The sequence below is a fragment of the Haliaeetus leucocephalus genome, unplaced genomic scaffold (assembly GCF_000737465.1).
Source record: "Haliaeetus leucocephalus isolate CR32 unplaced genomic scaffold, Haliaeetus_leucocephalus-4.0 Scaffold484, whole genome shotgun sequence".
NCBI classification, from domain to species: Eukaryota; Metazoa; Chordata; class Aves; order Accipitriformes; family Accipitridae; genus Haliaeetus; species Haliaeetus leucocephalus.
In genome coordinates this window covers 6,084,368-6,112,364 of record NW_010972920.1, presented here as the reverse complement: position 1 = coordinate 6,112,364, position 27,997 = coordinate 6,084,368, and the positions used below count along the sequence as shown (strand labels likewise).

The window sequence follows — 27,997 nt, the reverse complement described above, 5'->3', positions numbered from 1 at the left end:
TCAGATCCAGATTTTTTTTTTTTTTTTAAGAATCTATCTACTGCAGTGTATGCCTTCTACATTTGCCTTGTACCTTTGCTCAGATGTGGGATGCCTGGGCTCAAGAGTAGCATGGTATGTAGCACTCAGTTCTACTCCAGCTGATGGAGGATGCTTTTCTTTGTGAAAACTTCCACTATCTGTAAAATACAGCTTGGGTCTCTGATGATATTTCATCCTGTATGTGTCAGTCATACAACTATCTACTGAAAAATATGTCGTTAGGGATACACTATCATTTCCATCCACATAGGCAGCACCTGGTCCCGTATGACGAGATCCTTTCTTTAAGAAGTTTTCAGACACAGTCCAATAGTCATTAACTGATAGGCGAGGTGGAGAATCCGGTTTATGAACAAACAGTTCATTCCCTTGAAACGGCTCTTTAAGCCTTTGTTCATTTGTAAATATGCTTGCTTCTGATGCAGATTTTAAAGGTGTACCTGTTTGCCTTACCGGATTATTTTGCAACACTTCTGTTGATTTTACATCAGCTGCTGAGTTACTTTCTGATCCTGGCGAAGCATTCAGAGCGTATTTCTTGGGCGGTAAAGGGGGAGGAAGATTCTGGTACACTGCTTCAGGCACCCAAAGAGCATCCGCCCTTCGGAGTGGGTGCCCGGCATGCTCACTGGGAGGGGGAAGCACCATGGGCCTTTCTGACAGGTTCTGTGGCACACAAGGTGACAACCCCACCTTGGGACCAAACGTTCTTGCATAATGAGACTGCGGCTGGGAAGAGGAGTGAAAGTCATTATTGATCAGCTTCCTTCCGCAGACATTTTCTGTATAGGGGTGGGATACGCCATCAGCACAATATACTGACACATTCATCTTCTCAATCTTGTCTGGATTAAGCCACTCTAAAGAATTCTGTTCGTTTGCCTTGTTCCTACTTTCCGACTTAACAATGTCTTTAAGAACCGGCTGTAGAGCTGATGATTGGAAAAGTTTCCTATTGGTCTCAGGCATTTCAGCTCTAAAATACAAAACACACAGGATGTAAGTATCCATAAAACCATAAAAAAAAAGCTCAAATAACCCAAGGATTTTTTTCAAAGACAGCCATGGTAACACTGCTTAAATGTTCAAACCAACTGGAGAATTGGGATCTGCTCAACATAGAGCCATTTGATTAAAAGTTGTATTAAATCACTCCAAGGTTTCATTTGGAATGTAACGTGCCCCAAAAAATCTGCAAGAGATTAAGTATCTGTAACGTAAGATAAATTCCTTCAACTTTCAGGCCTGCTTCAAATATGGCCTCTGCTCTCTTCTAAGCATCCCTGTGACTCAGTCTGATACAGCCATTTCGCAAATATTAGATGTTACTTTTGGGTGCTAAATTTGTATTTAGATTCTTGATTTTTTAGGAGGTACTGAGGACTTACAGTTCAAATTAGCAACAACAGGTATATAGCAGCAGCTTCTAAGCAGAAGTTACCTTCTCCTCTCCTTCCAACCAAACTTTTCAAAACTTTATGTGGTTATTGCACTAACCACAAATTGGTTAATCACTGCTTGTTGTAGTATATCAAGTCAAAATAGAAAACTTCATAACCCTTTTGCTCTGATAAGATGGTTTAAAACAATGTAAGCTATTTGGTTCCACTGGCAGCATTAAAATTAAAATAAAGACAGAGAGCATTTGGCCCTATCGGTTATGTAAAATACAAAAGGCATTTTCTGTCAAAAACATTCAATACCTTAAATTTGCATGGTTAATATTGACTACTATCACATAACGGAATTTAGTATTTCTTAAACTACTACATAGTAAATTAATGCCAGCATTAGTTACCTCTTTACTGGAGGACTGGGCACCTGCAAATGTAGCTCTGTCGGGAAATTAACATGAGGTCTGTAGTTAATTTCTGAATTGACTGGGTCTTTCCTCAAGTCTGGGGGTAGAAAAAAATTATTTCAAAATAAGCAGAAATACAGTCCAATTCCTTCTTTGTAATTCCTCAGAGGTTACAAAAACAAACAAAAAACAACACAACATTTAATTCTTTTCAAGATTTGCCATTGATCAAAATAACCATTTTGAAGACAACCCATCACAGGTCAGATTTTATATTCCTCCAAAATAATCTGGAGGAAATGTTCCCTTTTTTTTTTTTTATTGTTACCAGAAAACAGGTAATTACCACAATTTTGAAGTCCTACAGACATGTTTTCAAGATCATTTTAACACTTCATCTAACTAAAAGCACATTTTAAAAGCAGCTTTTTATAAAAGCGTGTTTATTCAAACATACAAAGTCATTTAAATTACAAAATTAAAACTACTTATGATTTCAGAAATTTCACATCATGTAATAATAATTAAATGGAATGAATACTGTAGGGATTGGGGGTGGTTGGGTTTTTTGTTGTTGTTTGTGTTTGGTGGGTTTTTTTGTTGGTTGTTTTTAAAAGAAATGCATTATGCATTCTTTGAAACAGATGTAAAAACTTACAGCAAACTGTACAGATGCTGTAGAGATGCTGAGCAGACAGGGAGCACTCTCAGTCATATGCCCTAAACACACAACATGAGAGTGCCTGGGCCAACACTACTACACTCACACTCTAGAAGCTCCTTTTATTCACAGGCAAAAGCAAAGAATCATTCTCTAAAAATACACAATTTCTGAACAATGCAACTCCTAGTTAACAGTAAATAAAGGAAGCATTGAAGTATCCACATCAACACCACACAGAATACAACACTTTCTTGGCAAGTGACAAGCAACAGTCTATTTGTTTAGCGATAGATATGAGAAGTCTTCCTAATGCAATGATTGGCCCATTATAATTGGTCACCTGCTCTGAAGCCATTCAAAAGAAGTCTTATTTTGTGTATGTATAGACTAGATACATATAACTACTACGCCTATTTCAGAAAAACAGGAATTAAATTAAAAAAAAGGCAGCATACATTGTCTGATCTCTAGTAAAATAATCTCTTGTTCAGTAGACAGTACTAACTTAGACAAGTTCCAATGGGATAATGTAGGCTGTTCCACACTTTCATCAACAAAAACTACAAAAACTTTGTATCTATTTTTAAATGATGTAATCTTACCAAGCTAAGATTTTTTTTTTATTCCCTTGTTATTTCCCCAAGTTTAAATAAAGTCTTGGAACGTTTGAATGATGAATATACGAGTCAAAAAACCAATAACAGAAAAGAACCAAACTAAAATCTATGGATGAGGCTGTTGGGTGATACTTGTTTTGAGGGTCAATATCTGCCCTATCTTTAATTGATGAAGACTAAAGGCACTAAATCTTTGACAAAGAACACAGGTTGTAGAGGCTAAAATGGCATATAGCACAAGAGACAAAGCCCTCATATGTCTTTCCTCCGATCCCCAAAATGAAAAAAAATTAATATAAAAAAAATCTTGCTATTCCAGATGACAAGCAATACCACAACCTTACAAAGAATACTCATGGGAAAATATTGTTACTGAATGAGCCCTTGTGACACTGGCAAGGGACAACCAATTAACCTGAAAGCAAGTTCAAAACTGCTCCAGTGGGCCATGACATCAGAGCTAACTAACACTGAGGTAATATTTTGAACAGAAAACACCTCATTCTGCTACAAATTTTAATGAACTGTAAATAGCTTCACTGGAAAAAAAAAAAGCACAGGCTCTGACGCATTATTTCCTGTGCATGTTTCCAATTCAGTATTTCATCTCAGTCCCAACGTCAGGATACAGTCCTAGGAATGAATTAGCAAAATTGCTAGATTAACAGTGTCTGAAGCTAGTGTTTTTAACTTTCAGACTTTGAATGTATCTACTTTTATACAAGAGCACGTCTACTTAAAAATAGCAAATAAATCGCTGATACAACTGTTCTTTAATTCTCCAAACCGCCTGATGTGAAGATTACAGGTTTTAATTTTTTAACTTTTACTCCAAGCCAAACCCCCAAGGAATTTAGGACGTTCGGCCCTTCCGAGAGTCAGTACCACAAATCGGCCAGGAGATGGCAGCAAAGGTTAAGAAGCTGTTTCCTTGGCGTGCCCATAGCACCCATTCAGCCAAAGCTGCCCAGCGATACCGGGTGGTTTGTGTCTTCAGAATTCCAGCTAACTTAAAAATAGATGTGTTATTTTCTCTTCTGCTGACAGGATATCCATGCATGGTTAAAACCAGACGCAGACTCGACTGGGAAGTCTGGCTCTACGTTCTTTGCAAACCTAAATATGGGACACACAAGCGCCGTGCTCAGCTGGAGACAGACATCCTTATCAATGGGGCATAAGAAGCTTGCCAATAAATAAAACGTAACTGGTTTTTGACGTACAAACCAGTCTGCTTTTAAGATTTATGAACATCTATTTTCACAGCTGAATAGTCAATCCAGATTTTCAAAAGATTAACAGCTATTCTATAGCCAACAGGTAGGACAGTCAAGTTCTCCTCTAATACCTCCATTTACACATACAGAGCATTTGTACAAATCTGCAAAGCCCAATTTTGGGGGAGTGGGGAGAGTGAACCACATTAAATTCAATTTCCTTCTAATGTGTTTTAGCTGCATGTTTCCTGTACTTTTTACTACCTGATTTTTAATTTTTTTTTTTTTAAGTTGCCAATAAAATAAACAAGGTGTAATATTTTTTGTAACAAGTAGTGCGGCAAATTCCTCTCTCGGAACCCAGACATTTTTGTGTATTCAGCTGAAGTGACAGACAAACTTACTGGAAGCTTTGGAAATGTGGAACAACAACATAATCCCAGTCAAGAAGGTAAACACATTATAACTTGTCCAAAATAGAATATTATTTTTAAAAAAACAGTGACCATCTTCAGAAACAAGGTCCTTATATTCAAGAAACTGTCCTGGAGCAAAATTCAGTGCGAAACATTTATTATATATTCATTAGTGGATATTTTTCCATGGCTTTAAACATCTGGAAAAAATGAAAATAAAGTTCCACTGTTGTTTTCTTTGTTGGGGGGGGAGGGGGCATGCATACTTGCATGTGTGAGAGTTTAAAGAAGTTCTGAAGTGAAGGAACAGTCAAAGAACACCAACTATTACCCTCCCTTCATTCTGATCTGCCTCAAGTACATCAGGTCTTTGTTATAACTCAATCCTGGACGTTTGCATCATCTATTTTAAATTTGCAAACTTCTCACATTAATAAAGTGAATTACAGATGTGACAATGCTTTACATTTCAATCTTCATGGGCTGCTTGACTACATTTGGAAACCCCAAAAGTTTAGGGTTTGGTTTGGTTTCGGTTTTTTGTTTGTTTGTTTTTTAAACCAAAATCTTTAATCTATCATTTAAAGACACTCCAACATTTATTTATTTCTGTTTCGTATTAAGTAAATAAAGTAGCTGCATGCTTTAATTCACTACTTAATTCTTCAAACATGACAGTTACATACATTGACTGCACCATAAGGGCAATAACTGGATTTTCTTAAGTATAGTTGCATATTTTAAATTATTACTATAAATGTATGGATTTCCTAAGAAGATGAGTTTTCTTTTTCAGAATTATGGTTTGTTTGTGGGGTTTTCTGAAGTGACAAATAAACAAAGGCAATTTGGATTCTTCTTTATACACTCACCAGAGTTTCAGAATGATTCTAGATTTCAGTTGGAGTTGTCTCATGCTATTGAGCTGAATAATTATTAATAGGAAAACCTCTGAATTTGTAACATTAAAAACACTGTTTTGCATTTATTTTCAAAGGGAATAAATTATTAATTTAAGGCATTGATTCTAAGTACATCCTTTTTTGAGATCACTGAACAGGGAGCTTTTAATACTGCATCTTAAGTACAAGGCCATCAGGCACTTGGCCAATTTTAATCACAGTGCTTATTCTACTGATAAGGTTAGTTCAAGGATGAAGTGCTCTGAGCTTTGGGGTGCAGGAAGGGAGGAATCTAGAAAACAAGGCTTCTACGATTTATTTTTTTATTTAAACCCTCCCAATATTAATGCCTTTTATTGAAATTGTCAGGAGTGGCATTTTTATGAAGACATCTATGCCTTAGGAATCAGGGAGGGTGGTCATGAAAGCCACTAAAACCCCTTTATGACTGAAAATGATTATCAGTAGCTAGCACACAGACTGCTCTGAAAAGCCATTAAAAAAATTCCATAGCCCATTCCAACTTCCAAGAATTATAGTAATCTTTCTTCAACTTTAAGAATGTGGGGGTGGAAATTTTGCCCTCACACTGTTCATGTCACATGTTCTTTATAAACAAAAAAAAATTAGCCTCCACAGTTCATCAAGTTCAAACTCCATAAGCACTAACTCATTAATATAAATTAAGGATACTGTACCTGCTTTCTTAATATCCACATTTTCCTGACAAAGTTTGATCACACAAATTAGGGATTGGCCTTGTGGGACATTTGCTTCAGCACTACAGTTATCTACTGCTTACTACCAGTGAAAGAAGCAGCCATTTGATCTGCATCACCACTGTGCAATCCAATGTTACTATCTTTATAATGCTCTAACAATAAGTTTATTTTTGTAAGTCAGGGACAGAATTCCTCAACTGCTGAACAGTAGACTTATTCAGCTCCAGTTAAAAATGAGGAACTGGTAAAGCACAGTTATACATACAGTGGTCATAATCAGAAGTACAACATTATTTCCCTAAGTTTTCCATACAAAAAAAACCACCCAGAGAGATTTTTTCAAGTTGCCGTGAAAGGCTAACAAAGATTTCTTACCTTCCATTCCTTTCTCAGAAAGGACTGAGCATTTCTTTAAGTACTATTTTCTAGGAGTCCATTTGGTATTTACCTACCAATTCATGTCTTGTCATAATATTCAGAGATGTAACATAAGGTAATACAACTGATACCTGTAAACGACTACTATTGTCCTTGCTAAAGGTGTCCTGACACACTTTTTAGACAACCAAAAAAAGCTGAGTCTACGTAAATCTTTAACCCCACATACATGTGAAATGATCAAATTCTTCAGATGTCTTTTCAGTCCATTAATCACTTACACTAAAAGTATTTTCCAAAACACACACACATGCAAGAATTTCACAATGGATTTAGAATACATATATTTTTGTTACAGAACTATTCAAACAGTTAGTTACTGAATTAGAATAAATGAATAGATGGGATCTTATCATCAATGTTTTATGATTAACTCTAAGGATCACCTGCAATCACAACACTTTTTTAAAAGAAAACATACAATGCATGTCGAAAGCTTTAAGTATACTGAAGTACAGTACATGGTTCTCTCCAGAGAATACTTATTACTAAGCTCAAACATTGTTTGAGCCCACCTATTTTTCATTCTGACAGAGTCCTTTATGTATTTTTCACTGGTGGTTTTTTTTTCTTTTTGCTATACAAGTGTGGAGTTTTTTCCCACTGGTATGGTAAGTATAGTATAGTGCAGAACTAAATCAGAATAAATGTCATACAAAAACAGATCTTTTCATTCCATGCAACATCAATTTTGGGTTTGGGGTTTTTTTGTTGTCAAAATAAACAAACACCAAATCAGTTCTCTTTCTACAACCAAAAAATAAATTGGAATAATGACAGAAAAGATAAAAGTGGTATGGCAAACCCATCCCCCCAGTTTAAGTCTTGGAAGAAACTATACTATACATTATTTGAAAAGAAGTATGATATCTATAAAAATCAAACATTTCCTGGGGAAGTGGCCTAGTATTTATTGCACCTCTTTGTATGAGCACCATTCCATTGTTCCAGCAACAGTAGATAATGATTTTGGCTAGCCTCATGCTGACCTATAATATTTATATGCCAAGGCATTTATCAACTTTATAAAAACCCCACAGACATATTAGTATGTAAAAGGAAGTAGATTTCCTTATTACAAGTGTTTCTTCCTGGTATTGCTTCATATCTTGAAGGAAAACAAATGATACCACAGTTCACCCAGACATTTAAAAAAAAAAAAATCTTCCTTAGTATCCACCAAGAAAACTCACAGAAATGCTTTTGGGGAAAACACAGGGAGTGAACAAAATCACCATGGTTCTTCTTTTTCCCTTTTTTGGGGGGGTGGGGGCAGGAGCAGGCAGAAACATGCACACTTGCTAAAAAAAAAACCAACCAACCAACAAAAACCGCCAAAAAACCAAAACCACACCACCAAAAGCCAGAACATTAAACCGAGAAATAAGTTCTCAAAGCAGAATATAAGCAACAGAAATCGAGATTTAATCATTTTCATTGGATTAAAAAGAAAGCACCAATTAAGGCCAGTGAAATGAATTGTACTGGATGTTTTATGCTAGTATAGAGTCATCCAAATATCACAGAATCATCGAATGATAGAATGGTTTGTGTTGGAAGGGCTTTTTAAAGGTCCAACCCCCCCTGCCATGGGCAGGGACATCTTTCACTAGATCAGGTTGCTCAAAGCCCCCTCCAACCTGACCTTGAACACTTCCAGGGATGGGGCATCCCCAACTTCTCTGGGTAACCTGTGCCAGTTTCTCACCGCCCTCATCATAAAAAATTCCTTCCTTATGTCCAATCTAAGTCTACCCTCTTTCAGTTTAGAGCCATTGCCCCTTGTCATGTCACTGCAGGCCTTGGTAAAATCACTAATACTAGTGAACAATAGTGTTTTCAGTTCTTGTACAGAGAACCTACACCAGCCAGAAGCAGTTACGCATTGGCCATCTTCCTGAGGAGGCAGTGGTAGATGACATGCACAAGGAAGGACAAACTGTTCTATCAACCTATAAAGAAAATACTTTTTAACAAAACACAGGAGAGGACGACAGTGGCAAGAAAAATCATTGTATCCTGATTATCTAACAATTTATAAAGCAGCTGTAGCCTCCCAAAATGATACTTACATTTTTCACACCAGAATACCGTATTTAAAATAGATCTAAGCACTACAAAAAAAAAAATCACCTAGCCTGTTACTTTGGTGCTAGAGGTCATGTGAAACAACTGTTTGGGAGACATGTCATGCTTTTACATGACTCAGCACACAACTGAGCACTGCCACTGCTGTCTGAAAGGAGATGCTAAGAACAGGTGAACTCCCACCATGCATATTCATGACCTAGCACAGAAGGAAGGAACCACTGCTGCTGCTACCATCATAACACAAACAGTTTTCTTCACATGATGGTGGAGCACTGATAAAAGCCAACCCTTTTATTTGGGAACCCATGTATCATGGCAGATAGCTAGGAATCCATTTACACTGTACGTTTGCTCTATGAGAAAGCCAAGAAACTGAATAAATGAAGGTACTTTGTGGAAAAGAATGTTTTAAATGCCCCTGAAAAAAGTGATAGTTATTGAACTGCTGCTCCATCACACCTCCATAAAATGTACCAAGAAGGGATATGAACACTTACCATCTTTATCCATCAGTCTAACTCACTGAAAAGGTTAAAAACGTGAACAAGAACAAAATTTGGAATTCACTGTGGAGGAAAAAAACCCACAAAACAGATTTCTTTTGCCATTTTAAAAACACACAGAGTACACAGGCTATGATGAGTCAGCAAAAGAGCTCTCTACTGAAAAAAGTATATGAAAAAACCCTAACATCCTGGCCAAGACAGCCACAAATTCCATGCCAATTTTCTTCTAATCCATCTAAATACAGCCAACCTGATACACAAATTATCTAATTTTGCAATACTTGATTATGGCTTGTTAAAAAAAAGAAAACAATGATAAATTGTATATACATTTAACAATTTTATGAAATACCATGACAACTTATGCAGCAAAATTGTAAAATACAAAAGGCTAATCAGAAATCTGTCCATCTCCTGTATGATATTAATAAGTTAGCATTAAAATTTTGGTACATCTAAACTATTTTTAGAAAACTTCTTATTCTTTATACAAGTTAAAGTTCTTACCATAAAAGTTTCTGTTCTGCTGGGATACTGAATGTAACATATTGTCAGCTTTTTTGGTTGACAAGTTCTGTTCACTGTAAAAGAAGCATACATGTAATCTGAAGGCTTAAACTATTTATATATGACCACAAACTTTATTGCCCGGAGTGCATACAACCATAAAAACTTTGCCTGTGCGAAACTGACTCTTGTTATCATCACTGTCCCTTTTTTTACTAGCACACACACTTCACAGAAGATACATAAGATAGTAGGGGTGGCCCTTTAATACTTTTAACACTGCTCCCACACATGACAGGCTGTGCAGATGCAGATGAATTCAGGATGACCTGAATCCTTTAATATGGACAGATAAAAAATATCTAGTTTGTGAGGCTGGTGTTCCCAGTTTATTCTGGAGATTGGATGCCCACTCATCCCAGCCTTACTCTAGAGTACAATAGCAGGATGCCTAATAAGCAGCGCATAAAAAAGCAAATTTTCTTGATCTTAATATTACATCAGCCTGCTTAATAAAGACAGCTGGTTCCCAAAGTTAAACAATAAAAAAATCATGTCACCTATGAGAAAGAACCACGAATTTATCATCAGTATCACCTACGTCTGAAACAAATACATTTTTCAGTGTTAATAGTTTACACCCTGAATATTTCAAAGTTACACATATAGCAGCATCTGACTATGACAAGCTTAAGTTTTCTAAAAATGCAAAAATCTCATCAGTATCAATATGTTAAGTACATATAACCTGTTAGCTAACATTCTATCTTGTCCATTTTCCTATTCATTAATACTTTGTTGTGACAACAAACATCATTCTTCTAAGTTCTGATTGCCACTTGGTCTTTCATTCACAGGGATTTTCATTTAAAAACTTTTTCTTAAACTGAAACAACACTGGAAGATAACAGAAACAAACCCAAGAGAAGAAAAAAAAAATTTAAAAAAAAAAAAAAAATCACCAGATTTAGTAAATCTTGCTGGTTTAGTTAAGCAAAAAGCATGCCTTACCAGTCCAGACAGGGAGCTGACAAAGACCCTGCCAATTCCTTCCTTCTCCAAGAGTAAGGCAGGGAAGAAGATAGAGTGACAATAAAAAAAAACAAACCCAAACTCTTGTTATTGAAAGGACAGGAAAACAAGAAAAATACTGAAAGAAACAGGAAGAATGGAGAAAGAACCTAACAGCAAACAAAACGCTAAGTAATTTTTTTCCACCTTCTAAAAACTTCCAAGTAATTAATTTGGGGTTTGTTTGTTTTTATGAGACAAAGTCTGAATGGTTAGGAGGGAACTAGCGAGTATTGCTGGTCAATTCTAATTACCGGTCATATAAAATCCTTCTGTAAGTCCAAAGAAGTCTTTTGTATTTGGATGAAGTACATTTGGTTTGTTTCTTTTTTCTTTGACAAATACTTAAATAACAGTGTAAGCAGATTCTTAATGAACTAAGTTGTTTTAAGTTTATTATATTGTCTCTCATGAAAAGACACATGCAGTACTTGAGCATCCCATTACCTCTTGGGCATATTGAAAAATGAGGCATAAAATGGTTCTAACCATAGAAATCATGGTTTGAGGCAACCGTAAACACTGAAAATATAAACGTGGCTGGGAGCAGCTTTATACATATTTATATCATTAGCCAATAAAAAGCCCATAAGGTTTTTGTATAGTGGGGTTTTGTACAGTTTGTTGGGAAGGGAAAGGCGGGAGGGGGGGAGGAAAAGAGGGGAGTAGATAAAGGCATGAGGTAAAAAGTGTTTTTTAATGGGAAGTGGACACCACAGTCATAAATTCCAGTTCAGAAAGTCCATAAAGCACCCAAATACAACAGGCCAAAAGAATGCACTTACAAAATACCACTCTGTCTGCTGTTGTCCTTCATAGGCATCTGGTACTGGCTACTTGTATAGACTGAATGCATGTTAGATGAACCTTTGGCCCTATCCTGGCATGGCCATTTTTATGTCCTTGTTTATGCTTCCATATGCGAAAGAAAATAATTCCCTAGGAAACTATGAACTAAGCAAATGACTGATTTTGCTTTCTTGCAGTTCCAAAATAACCAAAGACATTTCAATTCACACAGAAGCTGTATTTTGTATGTTTTAAATAAAAAAAAAATTTGTTTTGATAACTTGCTACAATACTTTATGAAATAAGTTTTAAAATTTTGCATCTGTGCTTAGAGAAGTCGGAGCCTTTTCATTTCCTGGTATTTGCTATTCTCTTCCTCCACAAAAAAAACTTTTCATGAAAACATATGTCCAAAAATTTGCTCAAATTTAGCCATCATCTGTGAGGCTTGGTCTCACATTCCATTTTATGGATACAAACAAGGTTTGAAAGAAGAATGTATGGGTTCTAGTAGGAACTATGTTCCACATACAGTTTAAGACACACAATACAGAAAACCACATGTGGGAGGTTGATAACTTTATATTTCACAGCATCACACAATCATTTAAGTTGGAAGGGATCTCTTCAGATCATCTAGTCCAACCCTGCCTTGCTCAAGCAGAGTCAACTACAGTGGGCTGCCCAGGACCATGTCCAGTTGAGTTACGAGTATCTCCACAGTCAGAGACTCCACATCATCTCTGGGCAACATACTTGTTACTAAGCATACATCAATTCTTACTAAGTTTAACAAAATTTGGCTACTAACCACATTTTTCACCACTTTTTTTAAAATTCTACACTTTTCAGCAAAGATTTCTTTCAAATAGGTCAAACAATTATCAAGTGCTCAATAAATACCTGAGGTGTTCTAGAAAACTGAATTTCAGAACAATGACTAGGAACAGTATACAAGATTCACCTACTGCCATACCCATCTCCTTGTCAGGGGACTGTCTGTACAACCGTTATAGATATGATTTATATAGACACTTGTATTCCATTACAGATGGCAAGTTACCCACAGTCTAAAAAAACTTGTAACTAAAGTAGTACAGCAATTATTTCAAATTAACACACCCTGCCCCTCAGCAGGGCTTACCAGTTCTGGCTCAGTGCCATAATAATGTGGTTCAGTGCCTTCCAAACAGAACTAGTGTTGCAGCCTCAGAGTGAAAGTAAAGTTAACACTTAATTGTCCATACCCTTATTTCTAGGTACGTTGCCAGCTTTCTACATACCTGACTTCAAGTGTATAAAGTCCCAGAGCATGTTTGCTTGTTTTTTTGGTTTGGGTTGTTGGTTTAGGGGGGGGAGTGTTGAAAAAATACATAAACATTAGAACAACTTATTTTTCTGCAAATACAATCTATGCAAGTTCTAAGAGCATTTGCATTACCTGCAGGAAGCATTTTCTTTAACATTCTTGACATCTGCCGGATTGATTCCTTCAATAATGGGCGAGTCCGGATTTGCAGATCCATTGCTGATATGATCACTGCTTTCATATCCAGATTCTGTCCTCTGAATTTGCCAGTTATCACTGTGGATTTTTCTCTCTGTAAATCCTTTGCTTTTTTCAGCATTCCCTTTTCCCTCTGAATCCAGTGAACTTCTACTTCCTGTATCCTGTTTTGTTTCATCTTCATATATAGTCATTAAACCTTTCTGGATTTGGTTCTCTTTTTGCCAATGGTTAAAGCTTCGCTCCTTTTCGTGCTTAGATTTACTGTTCGGATTTACCTTGTGCTTTGGGCTATGCTGTTTTTTCTCAGTCTCACTGAAAATGCTGTCTACGTTTAGTGTCTCTCGCATAGGTTTCCAACCTTTACTTCTGCTTCTGCTGCTACTTCCTTTGTCCCTAGAGTCTTGACTGGTGTCTGTATCATAGCCAGTGACACCATCAGTCCGGGTCCTGATCATTGGTTTCTCCCCAGCAGGAAGCACTTCTGTTTTATTTGATCCAAGCACCTGTACAGAAAGCTTTGCTTGGTGAGGCGCACCGTCATGCTTATAGGAGCCTCTTCCCTGGCTGCTGTATATGCGCTGATCAGCACAGTGTCTAAATCCATTTCCAACTGGAGGAGACCCCGACTTAACATTGGAACGATCTTCCCCGATCAAGTCTTATAAGAAGAAAAACAAAAAAGGTCCATTAAAGTTATTATTAATATTTAACTTATAGTTACAGTACTTGTGTTTCTTACACTATCTCAACAAATTCACTACATATTTCAGAATACTGAAAACTGGGAAACTCTAATCTTACAGTGTGTTCTCTTAAAAGGAGAAAACAATACTGCACAGCTAGTATTGATGCTAAAAACTACTTAACCCATTGATTCTCTGATCATATTTTTTAAATGTACCTCTTTGTCTCCCAGACTCTTTTCTTGGTCCTCTGTCTGCATCTTTTCGTAAAGATGAGAAGTTTTTCATATCAGCAGCTTTCTGAGCACACTCTCTGGATATGTCCTTTAGCCTGTCCTTTTGATCGCTGTAACCTAATTTAGCTGCAAAAAATACTTTTTGTCAAAGATCATAACTAAAAAGTCATTCATCATGAAAATACACAAATATATTTATGTACCGTAACATTTAGTTTTTAATATTAGTACTACTTAAAAAGACTAATGAATTACATAACATGGATTAAAAAAGACAGGTGTATAGTATAGATTTAAATGTATAGGTATCTCCAAGGAGTCCACTAAATGGAGCTAATGAAAATAACCAAAGCAGCATTATGTCAAGTATGCCTTACAAACACCTCCTACCAAAATTGAATGCTCAAGCCATTTTCAAAGCATATACTATTTACATCAAATTTTATGAATTATACTGAAAACATGAATCTAAGTTTCATCTTGTCTAAATGTGAAGATTTACTTTTAATAAAACAGCATAATCACTGTTCATGAAAACAAATCCTTCTATTTCTGAAACGGTAAATACTGACCATTTTTGAGTTATCACTCCATCAAAAAAAGAGTTACCAAGCTGAGCATTCTCAGTTTAAAAAAAATCTAGGAATTCAATAACAAAGAGGAGAAACATCTCAAGAGAAAGCAGCATCTCTCCACCTGAGAAGTAGGGGAGTTCAGAGCAAAGACACTGACAAGTAATGCAGAAGTCACTGCCTCATATGACTTCTTATAGCTTGATTTGCTTGGAAGCCTAGTATACAGATAGAATGGACTTTTAAACAGATAAGACAACTTTTTTTACTATTCTTTCCAAACATAAGATAAAGTCCATTAATATACAGGACTACAAATAATGCTGCATGTCACAATACTATTGGGGAGCAGTGTTCCTCAAATAGCCAGTGATCCAGAGCCATACCACATGCTTGAAAAGATCACTCAGCTTCAAGTTTCTAATGTGCTTTTTAACCAACAATGTGATTGGAAGGCATGATGATGTTTGAGAAACAGATCAAGGCCTCAAGAGCCACTTTAGCGCAGGAATAATAAGGGGTAAGAAAATAAATTTTGCCTTTACAGTTCTCCAGAAAAGTTAACATTCCATGGCAGATATTACTTAAACATTAGTTGTTATTCAAAGATTGATTCAATTCAATGATGGAATTCTTCCTTTAGAAATGGTTCTAGTCCAGAGGTTAGCACATACCTGAAACTCTATCACCTGAAGTATTTCATAGTAAGACAGGTTTGGGGTGGTTTTGGGGGTGGGAATGTGGGGTGGTGAATACATACCTGGACCTCTACCACTACTAGCTTGAAGATGGCTTCTACTGAATACTGAATTATCTGGCTGAAGTTTTTTATTACTCTTTTGATTAGTGGGGTCTCCAACTCCATTCTCTTTCATGTGGTCCGATTTAGGAACAGAATGCTTTTCAAATCCTATCAAATAACACATCTATCTTTAGAAATGAAAGGCTTCCTAATTTAAAGTTTCTAATATCCAAATTAAAAATAAGAAAACTTTTTAATTGCAGATTAAAAAAACAAACAAAAGAAAAACCTCACAAAAAACCCACACCACATTTCAGTATGTTAGGTAGTAAGGTTCTGTAATATTTTATATACTGCCATATTTACAGTGGTAGACTGTAGTGGGACATGTTCCTCAATTCTTTCTTCCCTGAAGCAGTCTATGTCCTATTGCTATTCATTATGTGAAGATGAACATGTCAAATTCAATCAGCCTTTTAATTTAATTTACTTGTATGTTATGTTTAACAAAGACAGCAGTACAAACTACAGAACCAAAAGACTGGATTCTTACATATTGAGGCCTATGCTATATGAATCTTGGAGAAAAGTTTCCTGCAGCTCCTTCTGATTTTTCCCCAAAGTTCTGAATTGCACTCTGTGTGTGTGTGTGTATATATACACACATGCTCCAAATGTATCTCTGTATTTGTATGAAGCTGTACTTAAAGTTTTTTTATAGCATTTTAAAAGGTATTTTAAATATAGCAATACACACAGAACACCCACATATACAAATATACCAAGATTTTCTTCTGAAATTATGTGTAGTTATGAATAATCTACAATAGAAAAATCTTTTTTCCCCATTATCCATGAGTCTCAATTTGTATTCCCTTATCAGACATAATACAAACAGTTCTAATATTGAATACATACACTAATCTATTTTCTTTTGAGACCCTTTAATAGATAATTATTGATAAAAGTATTTAAGAAGAAAGCAGCTAATCTATTACCTTCTCCTTTATAATCCCCATTTCAGAAATACAGTTGATACTGTTAAAAAAAATAAAAATCTTAATTACCCAAGTCTTCCCCATTTCCTCCTGCTGCTTTGCATTGAGACCAGTGAATAATCTGCTTTGGAGCATCTTCTGGAGATACAGCTGTGCCATCTGGGTTAGCATAAAATAGCAACAATGGCTGAAAGTGACATCGAATGCACCTGGAGACCACATCTTTCCATTTTGTTCCGATCTAAGAACAAACAAAAAACCAAACAAAACCCCAAAACTTCATCAACAGCATTGAACCCGAAAGAATGGAAAAAATAATTTATTAAGCAACAGGTACCAAATGCCCAATTTCAAAGGTACATTAAGATTCAAATTTTGGCACATGCATTTATGTAAATTGCAGCAAAAAGCTAGAACCAGTATTACATGGGCTAACAGTCAGAACATCAACACTATGAATGCAGCTGCCAGTAAATAGGTCTTCTTTTTCAGTACAAGAAGTACAAATTTAACAGTAGACAAGTGCATTAACATTCTGAAACACTGGGCATTTGGAAGGCAGAACTGTAAAGTAGTGAAGGCAATTTTAAAATTAATTTCTAAAATTAATTTCTGAAAACTGATTTACAAAACTAAAGGTTTATTAAAAGAGAGACATTTGTTTGACTTGTTTCAAGTTTGGTGTCAGAAGAACGCATTCTAGAAAAGTAAAGACCACTAAATTTGGTAGCAGTAAAAAAAAGTATTTACCTCTTTTACATTAGCATCATCAAACAGCACCCATTTGCAACTCTTGGTATGAAAGGCAAAGGCACAGTAATGTCGGCTTGTGTAGCAAATCATTCCCACAAGAAAAAGTTCACTATTTTTGGCATTTTCATCTGTGACTCTATAAAACAGCTGTAAAAATCATCATGTATTTTGAAATATATGTAAAACATTCAGCATCAAATTCCAGACGTACTACAGGCATTTCACCAAGGCAATTGGTATTAAACATCCTGTTGCATTATACAATTTTTCATGAGTATAAGTAATGATTTTTGCACTTATTAGGTCTGTTTTATCATTTATTTTTGCATAGTTGAAAGGGTAAAACAATAATGCTCTGGAATAATTCCACAAATTTCAAACGGAACATGATATCCCTCAATTTTCAACTAGGAATTCACCTACATTCATCTTTGTACTTAGGCACAAGACCAACAATTCTGACGGGACTTTTTCCTCTCACAGAAACTGCATCAAGCAGCACAGTATAAAGAATGGTAAAAGTAGACATAAACTTTGAAGTTAAATTGTGTTTTAAAAATATGTATGTGTGTATATACTTATTTTTATATTTTGAATCTATTTACACATACATAAAATACATGTTAAATGAAATTTAGAATAAGCAAATAGTAAGTTTTAGGTCAGATACCCCAGGAAGATAAAGTTGTGTTGCCAGATTCCGCATAACCTCTTCTGTCAGGTCAGAGTGTTCTGAATCCCAGACTAAACCGATTGTGACAATCTCAGGACAATTCATAAGAACACGACGAATTTTTATTTTTTGACCACAGTTACTCTAGAAAAAGGAAAAAAAATGTGATGGGAGGGGAAAACAAAGATGTTTAAAAAATGGCAGTCCAAAGTTAAGTTAGTAGACAAGAAATAGTGCAACAGAACAACTCTGCAACTTCTTCCAATTATCAGATTTAATTATGGTGTTTGTTTCTAACAATTTAAGGATAAAATTCTTCATCATAAAAACACCCTGATGAAGACTACAGCTAAACTTCTACATCCAAGCACCACCTTAAAACAGAAATCTCTGAAAACATCCAAGTCACCATAACAATCTGTCTGTTGATCGCCCTCCATTTCATCATTTAAGCTTAGGTCTGTATGTTCTTGTGTACTTTTCTATAGTTCTTATATTAACGGTATTTACAGAGAACCATTTAAGGAGGAGAGAAATTAAGTAGAACAAGCTAAAAGAGACTGTTTTTGTCAACAGAAGCACAAATGAACTAAAGCAGCTTCAATCAGAAAATACACCTCTTCCAACTAATCAAAGCCACTTAGCTCTGTGTTGAATATGAAGAATAAAACACAGACCTAATAACTCGACTTTCTAAACAGGCCACTTGTACCTACAATACCATGTTTATCTATAAATGTAACAATAAAATATAAATTTAAGGGCTTTTTTACTCTAAGCTGGACTGCGCTGAAATGGCCACAGGTAATCCTGCTTTTAGGGGAATAATTTATCCTGATTTAATATGCTAAAAAGTTCTCCCTTGTATCTTAAAGTAATGCAACATGTTTGTTTACTTACAGGACACTTTCTGTAGTCATCAGTAGTATTTGCTGCCTGCAGCAATTCTGCAAACATTTCCGGCTTGAGACGTTCATGCCTCTCCATCATTCTTTCTACTTCGTTACTGTAAAAAATAAATGGAAATAACTGTGGATCTCCCTTCTTAAGATAACAGATTTCAGTCAACTCTCAATTAACTATATCTTATGACTAAAAAGAAAAGATAGAGAGGTAAAACAGTAACAATACATACTTTTTGTCAAGCTCTCCCTACATCTTGCTTTTGAAATCCAAATGTTACTTTTGGACAGTGTCTCAAAAACACATTTTAACAAAGGAATACACATTCATTTTTAACACAGCATTTCTCTGGCATGCTTTGCTTATTATTGGAAAGGTGTATATAGAAAAATCAGGTACAAGAATAAAAGCTCTTACCACAGGGCTGTGGTAGAAATGTAACGCACAAATTCCGTAAAAGGCAATGGGTCTGATGATGCTCCACAACTGCGACATACACACTACAAAAATAAATATACTTTTGTTTTTATTTACTCGAGACAGTGGAAACAAATTATTTGTTAAAGCTATCAAATAAAGGTCTGACCTGTTCATACAGTGTCATAGCAAACTTCTGATGAGAAATACAGGATTTTGAAGTGCACATATCTGTCTCACTGTTTGGCACTAGGTGAAAATGAATCCTCTCAAGGATATTTTCCTAAATAGAAATAATAATGTAAATATAAACTGAACTGACGAAGTCAGAATATATCAGCAACTTGACAGTTTAATACTCCAACTAGTCCCCTTGGCTCCAAATAGTCCACCTACACCTTTAACACGTATTTAATTCCGTCCCTATTCACAACCCAGCAGATGGGAATTCTCTTCATCAAGATTTCCAAACATTAACAGAACAGCATTAGACAACAGTTACACAACTGTTTTTCCAGAGTGCATTCTCCTTTGAAGGAAGTGAATCTTCAAGAAAAATTTAAAAAGCTGTTCTTACAGTAAGACATTATATTAATGTCATTGCATGCAATGACTGAAATATTTTTTGGATCAGGCCTCTCAGTTCTTCTTCATGCTTTTTCTCAGTGTATCTGATCACATTTAGCACATGAGCCAACACAACAAGTATCACTGACAGAAGCCATGGAAAAAGCTCATAAATAGCACATGCCTCATCCCATTCCACGTCTCACTTTTTAACCTTAAAGGAAAGGAAAAGAAACAAAAAAGTTCTATGATTGTCATCAGTTTGGCCCCTGAATCAGCCTGGCCATTTTTACTTCTTTTGACAAAAACATCAGAGGTAATGGGAAGAAGTGAATCTATTCAGGTAGATCATTCAGACAGCTGATTACTTCACAGGTCCAAATGCATTCTGATTATACGGAGTAGTAATGAGAGATTCTCTTTAATGACTGCAATCCATTAACCTGACTGCAAGATCTCAAACAGCCACTTTCAATACTTCTCCACTGGCTTTTCCTAGGTATGTGAAAATGCACCTGGCAGGTAGGTATTCATTTGTGCATACTTCCAAAGGATGTCCAAAGCTGAAAGTAATCAAAGCAGCAACCATATTTTCTGTCCCTCCAATCTGTGCCTGAAGGTTAACATTGATTTTTTATTTTTATTTTTTTATGGTGAACCATTTTCATTGTCTAATACAGGACTTCTTAGAAAGGCTTCTTTGCCAGTGTTCTATGCGATCTGAATCATCTTTTATGGCCACAGTAATGGCTCACGTTTTTCAATGAGACTCTTCATAAAGGCAGAAAGTAATTGCAGCAAGAGTCAAGATCTTCATGTATTCGTTCACTCTTGGATAAGAAAAATGGAAATCTCTTCTGCAGAAGTCTTCAGTAATGAGCTGGCTAGTTGTAACGGAACATATTTCAATAGCTGATGAGAGAATACTTGGAGGAACAGACTACATATTCCAATCCATAGGTGCCTCTTCTCCCGAGACAATAACCCTTCTCTCCATCCAAAAACTTTTAGGAGTGATTTAGAGTTCATCATGCTCGCTGACCTCCTCTAGTAACGATGTTTCACATATCTCCCCTGCCTGAGCTACACAGTTAGGGAAAAAGTCCAGAGCAAATGCAAGATTACTCCCTGCCACATTACCAGACACTTACTCCATGTGTCCATTCCCCTAAACTGGCATAAAGAAGGTCAGTAGTATTATGATAGCTCCTGTGAGCCTGGAGCTATCAAAACAACAGGCCAGCTTGGCATGCACAAAACTAATGTAATTCTACTCAACTATCACAAAGAACACTTACAAAGCATTCTGCTGCATCATCCATGAATCCAAGCTGGAAACGCTGTTCATCCTTAAAACTTTCTGCCAGGGCATGTCTCATATTATCTGATGGGAGTGCTTTTTCTCGACTGTGTTGAAATTGTGAAAATATTGCCTAGGAAGAAATATGATTACTTAGCTTCATTAGCCACTTGACTAGACAATGTGGTTCTACACAAATAACATCAGCTCTTATGCACCATGCCTAAACAGCAAATATACAGAATGTTTATAAATCTATGCAACTTCAGAAATTACTGTTTTGTCTTATAGTTATGTAGGTTCCGTGTTCTGGTACTCATTCCATTGTAAGAAGTTAAGCTACCAAACTGAACTGTGATCCAGTAGAAAAACAACATAGAAGTATATAAAAATGCAAGTGATTGACTTCAGCTCCCAGAAGCATCACAAGCCCTGGTCTGTAATTATGCAGCTTTTTTAATTTGGCCACTGGAATAGCGGTTCATGCATATGTATCTCATCTTTACAGATGGTGTGTATTTCTTAAGGCATAATGTAATACTACTCAGGTTAAACACCCATCGTTCATTAAATAATGTAACATTTATATTACTACTTGAGACACGAGAGTGTCTCTATTAAAATTATGGATATGCAAAAAAACTCCCATAAATTAGATAAAATGCTGATAATCCTTGCCATTAAATCAACTCTCTGCTAAACCAGTGCACACAATACAAGAAAACAGGTCAGTATCTGCAGTTGCAGAACATGAGAATAAATTGCACTTGATTTTTTCTTCATTTTCCAGAAGAGATTGTTGGCTACTACTTTTCTTTTTGGCAGAGATACATATGCAGGTGACCTCATCATTTAGCAAGTAAGGGAGGTTGATTTTGAAAGAACCGAAAATTAAAATCTATTAATGGAATGAGAAAACATTTGCAGATATTAAAGGGTATATTCCACTGTCAAGAATTCTAAGTCAAACTTTAGAGAAAAATGAAGATAATAAAGTCAAAGCAAATCAGGAAAAGCTGTGTAAAATATAAATAAGGATATGCATTCTTCACACAGGCCTCCTACAGTTAAAAAACACCTGGACAGTAGGCAAAGATACAACAGATAAGCAAAGTTTCAGTGCTAACAGAAAGCAGGGTTTTAACCATGATGCATTCCAGGGTCAGTGTCTGTCAAATATTTAAACTTCCCTTTCATAACAAAAAGCATGGACTACTGATAAAAATTACAGTCAATATCTCAATGTAAACATTCAAAATTAAGTTTTTAACAGATCTGGTAATACAAGTTAACTCTGCTTTGAAAACATTTATCACTTCTCATTTTGGCTGCTAGGTCATTTTTGGCATGAAACAGAGCATTCCATGTCCAGCTAAAAAAAAAAAGTACAGACAAGCAGTTATGCAGATATGTATGTTCATTTTAGTGGCCTGCATAGTCAAAGTCCCACCCAGTGTTATCCAGAAGAGGAAAGAGCATATTTAACTCTCAGAACACCACCAAAAGAAAAAGTTGATGGATTGAACTGAAGCAAAACAGAATTTATTGGCTATGCTTTTAGTTTATAGGAGAGGCTGATATAGATAAAAGAGCCTTCTTTATTGGTAAACAAGAGGGGTTAAAATAACCCAAGACCACCAAAAAAAAACCCCTGCCTCCAAAAAACAACCCAAGTCACAAACAAGTTACTGAAATGCATCCTCCTCCAGCATATACACTGCATGAAAAATCAAAATGGTCCAGATTCTGAACATGGAACAAACAGAATCACTCACATAGTATCTCTAAAAAGCCAAGAAAGCAAAACTAGTAACGTACATAATGACTGAGGACAGATACTTCCAAATGAGTTAACTAGCACAATGTTTTAAGTTCAGTACCTAGGCTACTGGCCATGGAGTTACAAAGGCCACAACTATACTGTTAAAACAGTAACTAATCCCATTCTAACCAATTTTAGAACAGGCAGCAATACCACTTCTTATCAGTATTCTTGGGAACATCAAAACAGGAAGACATGACAGTCCAGGCAGTGCAAAATACTCAGGTACAGTAAGCCACTCAGATAAATCACACAAGATGCATCATGGGGTTAATCAATCCCTCAAGAACAGATACTTGAAAGAATAAAGAAAATTTCAAGTCCTAAATTACAGCAGCCTTATGAAGCAGCTGAAGCTAGTGTATTGCTCTGGAAGGTGACTTAAAGTGATGCAAAACCTATCTTACTTTGTACTGGAGCCCCAAAAACTACAGGAAAAGAGAGGGTATTAAGGTGCAGCAAGTGGTATGTTTAGCTTGAAAAAAAGAAGCACCTGGTCTCCCCAAGTGCACCACTAGAATGGAACAATTCATTAGTTACAGGTTCAATTGCAACACCATGAGCCCTACCTGCTTCATGTTTCTGAGCACACTGAAGCTGCTACATTATTTTTACTATGATTTCAGCAATATGATTAGTTATTAAGAGTATGTAGTGTAACACATACATTCCAGCAATTGTCACCCTTCAACCTCTCTTCATTTCTTAAAGGTGGTTCCAGTGCAGCATTGAACAAGACTGTATATGACTGAACTTCTCATGTAATATAGGTCAAATCAAAAGGAAAAGGCCATAAAGTTTACTCTGTGTTACGACATCTGATATGAACATGAATCCCTATACACACGGAACTCTAGGAAACTAAAGCTATCATCCCAAGACAGACACAAGATTTTACCTGAAAACACAGGTATGCCTGAGTTACGGCCTGGACTTTATGTACTAACAAGATCAAGTGTCCAGCACACAGAAGAACATGATGTGCCTCAAAACACTGGCAAAACAAAAAGCCCCAACAAGTTCTGTAGAGTCAAGAGCTTGTAAAAAGGTTGGAATAAAAGCCTCAGGAAGTTAGTCTGAATATGTGTAGTCTCAACCAACTTCAATCTGTTGGCTTTTTAAAATTAACCATTTTAACCAAAGAAATAAAATGGCATCATTTAGAAAAAAATATGTTTGGAAGAAGACAGAGACACATTTGAAACCAGCTGTACCATACTGCAATCATGATAAACACTAAAAACAGCTGGAAAAAACTACACGGTACACAGATTATACACCTCCTAAAAGATTAAATAAATGTCACTGCAAACAGTTCTTGCCTAAAATGTTCATTCAGTAACAAGGTTTGGTCTGTGAAACTCCCTGAGAATAAACTCTAAAATACTTGGCTTATCTGTGCCTCCAATTCAGCATTGTCAAAAAACACTTCCTCAATGAACTACATTTTCAAATAGTGTTGTTCCTTTCAGCTCCCCCAGATAAGTGCTTCCCAGTTCCATATATCACTATATCTACTACTGTATTTGACTATACATTCTACAGTCCTGTATCAGAATCCCAGAAGTGTCTTGGCTGTCAAATTGCAGTAAGAGTAGAAAGTGCATCCTACTAAAAAAAAACCCCACAAAACCAAACCCTATGCATTTTTTCACTGGGATTTTTATCCCGATTAAACAGTTATCATGCTTACAGCTACTTCCCTAGTAACTGCAGGCAGCCAAATACCAGTCCAGTAAAAGCAATAAGAACCTAACAGAATTCGACATTTATTTACAGACTTCAGATGAGTTACAAAACTGTTTGAAGTGCAAGTTTTATGCACTAGTTAAGATATGCTGATCTGACTTACTTTCAAACACTAAAAAGTTACCAGCTTTCATTAGTTTTCCAGTACCACTACCTGCCCTTCATTACTTACAAACTGAACAATAAGGTTCTGCACCGTTACCATCAACTACTGAGTAAAAAAGAATCTTAAGACAGTATCTTATCAGAGAGTAATATAGTAAGAACTGTATTCTACTGCTACAGGAAAGAACAAAAGCATATGCATGCAAATTAAAGAAACAAAATCTGAGAGACTAGCTAGAGATTTTCAAATAAGTTATACTGTCTTTAAATAGACAAAAGTTTTATGCTTAAGCAGACTGTAAAATTTGTGTACTGTAGAATTTCCTCTTTAAACACAAGAAAATATTTCTGTTACAAACATCTGTTACAAATGTTCTTACATCCAAATTGTTTCTTTACACAAGAATGACTTAGAGTCACGCAGACATATGTATGATAGGGATATAAATTTAGTAAAAATCAGTTAAATTATCATTCCCTCATTTTGAAAGATGATTCTTCCAAAAATTACTTACCTTTAAAGCACAAAATATGCACGCATCTCCCTGACACACATGTCCAGTTAAACCTCTTAAACTTCGTCGAAATATGTCAAGTTGCCATAATACCTATAAGAATAAAGTTTCACAGAAAACAAGCAATGAGTTCTGAAGGTTCTACATTTAACACAGCAACATATAGTAGAATTTCATTTTTTTTAACTTCACATAACATGTACAACTTGAGCACCAACATTGCTAGAAGAATTATGGTCATTTTCCATTATTTTGGTAAATTGTGGAGGTGGAAGTAGAACATTCGCATTCACCGCTCAAAATTTAGATCTCCTTTTTAAACTTTTTGAAACAATGGCAAACAATGTAGTCTGTGTAGAAAAAGAGCTGAAGTCCTCTTAAGGAAACAAGCAGCAAGCTAAACTGTGTACAGAGATTGTAATAGTCTTATGGCTTTATGTAAGAGGAAGGCAGCTATGGCATTTACTTCATTTCTCCTTTCCCCTCCCCCTCTCCATGCTTTCTTTCAAATAAAAAAGATAGAAACATAGAAACTGAATTGCTAGGTAAAATGCAAGCATCATTTCGGGTTACGTCTATACTACATTCTTATGGTCTCTTACTAAAATGATTGCTGAAATACATTTGGTTTTCCACAGATCAAAATAATCCTGGTGCTTAATCAGGTATGTTTCTACCTTTTATTTGTGTTACTACTCTATATAAATGTCATGTCAGCTTGGTTACACTACACTGCTTTCATCATCTAATGTCTTAGGTACACAATCAGTGCAGTAGTTCAGAAAGTTGTCCATTAAAAAAAAAATAAATAAACCCCCCCCAAATGAGTTGTCAGGAGGCACAGTAACACAGCTGCAAATCCAGAAAAAAAAATCCTATCTATAAATATAAAAGCTAAAATGAATTAGGATGCATTTGAAAAACAAATGTCCAAACTTCAGTTCTGAAGGGGGAACAGAGGTTAAAAGAGCAAAAAAGAAAGGAACACATTCCTGCTTGTAAAGGGGCAGTCACCAATCACCAGCTACTGTATGATAAACAGCAGTAGGTTGTGAAGTAGTAGGATTGTCTGAAACCATAACTAAAAATGACTTAGGGTTTAATTTTAGGGCACCCTAAGGGAAAATAGCAAAACTGCAGGAGAATATAGGTCATGCTGTTCCCATTGAATGTAAACCAGCAAACTCATTCTACTAAATCTATTGTACATTTTTATTTCAAACATCTCTAGATACCATACACACACACATACATATATCTCTCATATCTCCTATGTTTAAATCCATACCATTTTTAAGAGTTACAGTTTTTTAGGAAGTCTACATTATCTATTAAGCCCTCTGCCAGTTTGGAAAATAATTCTGTACAATTTGAAAATGATCAGGTCCAAAATCTAAAGCATTACAAAAAATATATATATTCTTCCGCTCTATTTGCACGGCCTAGAAATTTGTTGTTGTTGTTAATTTCTAGATTTAAAAAGACTATAGTATAAACTAAACTGGGCCTGGTATTTTGACCTGCAGACAATGTGGAAAGGCTAGCACTGCTCTGTCACAGAATTAAGTAGATCCCCATATTCCCTGTCATAAGTAGGCTTGTAAAAGCTCAACTTTTTATCATGCTAATGTTACTGTACTATTAAACTATACTTGACAGAACTAAAGAGACAACATATTTTCAACTACAGCTCGTGTAAAAACAGAACAGTATGTAAACATGCAAGTCGTCAGTGATAGGTATGCATATAAACAGTAAAAAGAAACGGAAGTCATATTTCTTTGATATCAAGTGTATCTCCTACTCTAATTCCACAAATCTTTCCTAAGATTAGAATCAAAACTTTCAAATAGATGTGCATATTCTGATATGCCCCGGTACCACAGACTCACGTGCTAGTTCTGAGAAAATGGTATTTTAATAAAAATAGTGTCCTATTCAATACAAGTAGCAGTACTGGTTGCCCCACATCAAAAAGTGTCTTGTAAATTTTGCCAAGTAACAAAACTGCTATGTTTGACAGAAACATTAGTTTTAAAATTTAAGCAGCAAGTTCTAAAGTTCTGAGTTGTAAGTTTCCAAATACAAAAGGAAAAGTTTTTCTGATATTCTTAATGCATGCAAACAAAATAACATGCTGTCATTTTTTGCAAAATCAAATATTTAATACTCTCAATTCTGTAAAATGCAATGCTAAATAAAAGTACTTCCACACAGTCGTCTTTTTTTCCTACAATTGCCACATTTTCTTTTTTGTTTGTTTAGTTTTTGTTTTGGGGGTTTTTTTTCCAGAAAGTCCATTCCAAAAAGACATGCTATTCTGTCTTACTTGGAATCATTAAGAAGTTTAACTGAGAACTGAATTGAATTGAACACCGTTGAAAAACACACTGTATTTTTCTGTAGAATACACATACTGCAATACAAATAGTAAAAACAGCATTGCCAAGAGAACATTTTCTCTACTATGACCGTCTAAGCTGCTATAAAACCAGAACTGTTTAATAAATCAAGTTTTTTCTTACCTGAACAGCACTATTAAGAAAGCAGCTGTTTTGTCCTGGTTCATTTAACAAGCCTTTTGTAGGAGCCAGGGACAGTATACTTCCAGGCTGATAAACTTTTCCAAGGTTACCCCCAGGTTTTCTTAAGAATTTCACCCATGCCAT

At 35.7% G+C, this 27,997-nt stretch overlaps 1 protein-coding gene across 1 annotated transcript; it reads right to left on the bottom strand.

The window, feature by feature from the left end:
* Positions 1-33: 33 nt before the first annotated feature.
* Positions 34-27,997, bottom strand: USP53 (ubiquitin specific peptidase 53). The gene is made up of 16 exons (XM_010575552.1): positions 27,854-27,997; positions 25,329-25,421; positions 21,136-21,270; positions 19,440-19,553; positions 19,271-19,353; positions 18,851-18,956; positions 17,948-18,094; positions 17,275-17,424; positions 16,594-16,765; positions 15,545-15,694; positions 14,195-14,338; positions 13,225-13,951; positions 10,935-10,976; positions 9,924-9,997; positions 1,841-1,940; positions 34-1,018 (listed from the first exon to the last, which is right to left on the bottom strand). The coding sequence occupies exons 1-16, from the start codon at positions 27,995-27,997 to the stop codon at positions 34-36; spliced, it is 3,366 nt and encodes a 1,121-aa protein (XP_010573854.1).

Coding starts and splice junctions, on each gene's coding strand:
- USP53 (XM_010575552.1), bottom strand. CDS start 27,997: ATGGCATGGGTGAAATTCTTAAGAAAACCTGGGGGTAACCTTGGAAAA. Junction 25,422..27,853: donor TTCTTAATAGTGCTGTTCAG/GTAAGAAAAAAC, acceptor TTATTCTTATAG/GTATTATGGCAACTTGACAT. Junction 9,998..10,934: donor TCAGCTCCCTGTCTGGACTG/GTAAGGCATGCT, acceptor CTTCTTTTACAG/TGAACAGAACTTGTCAACCA.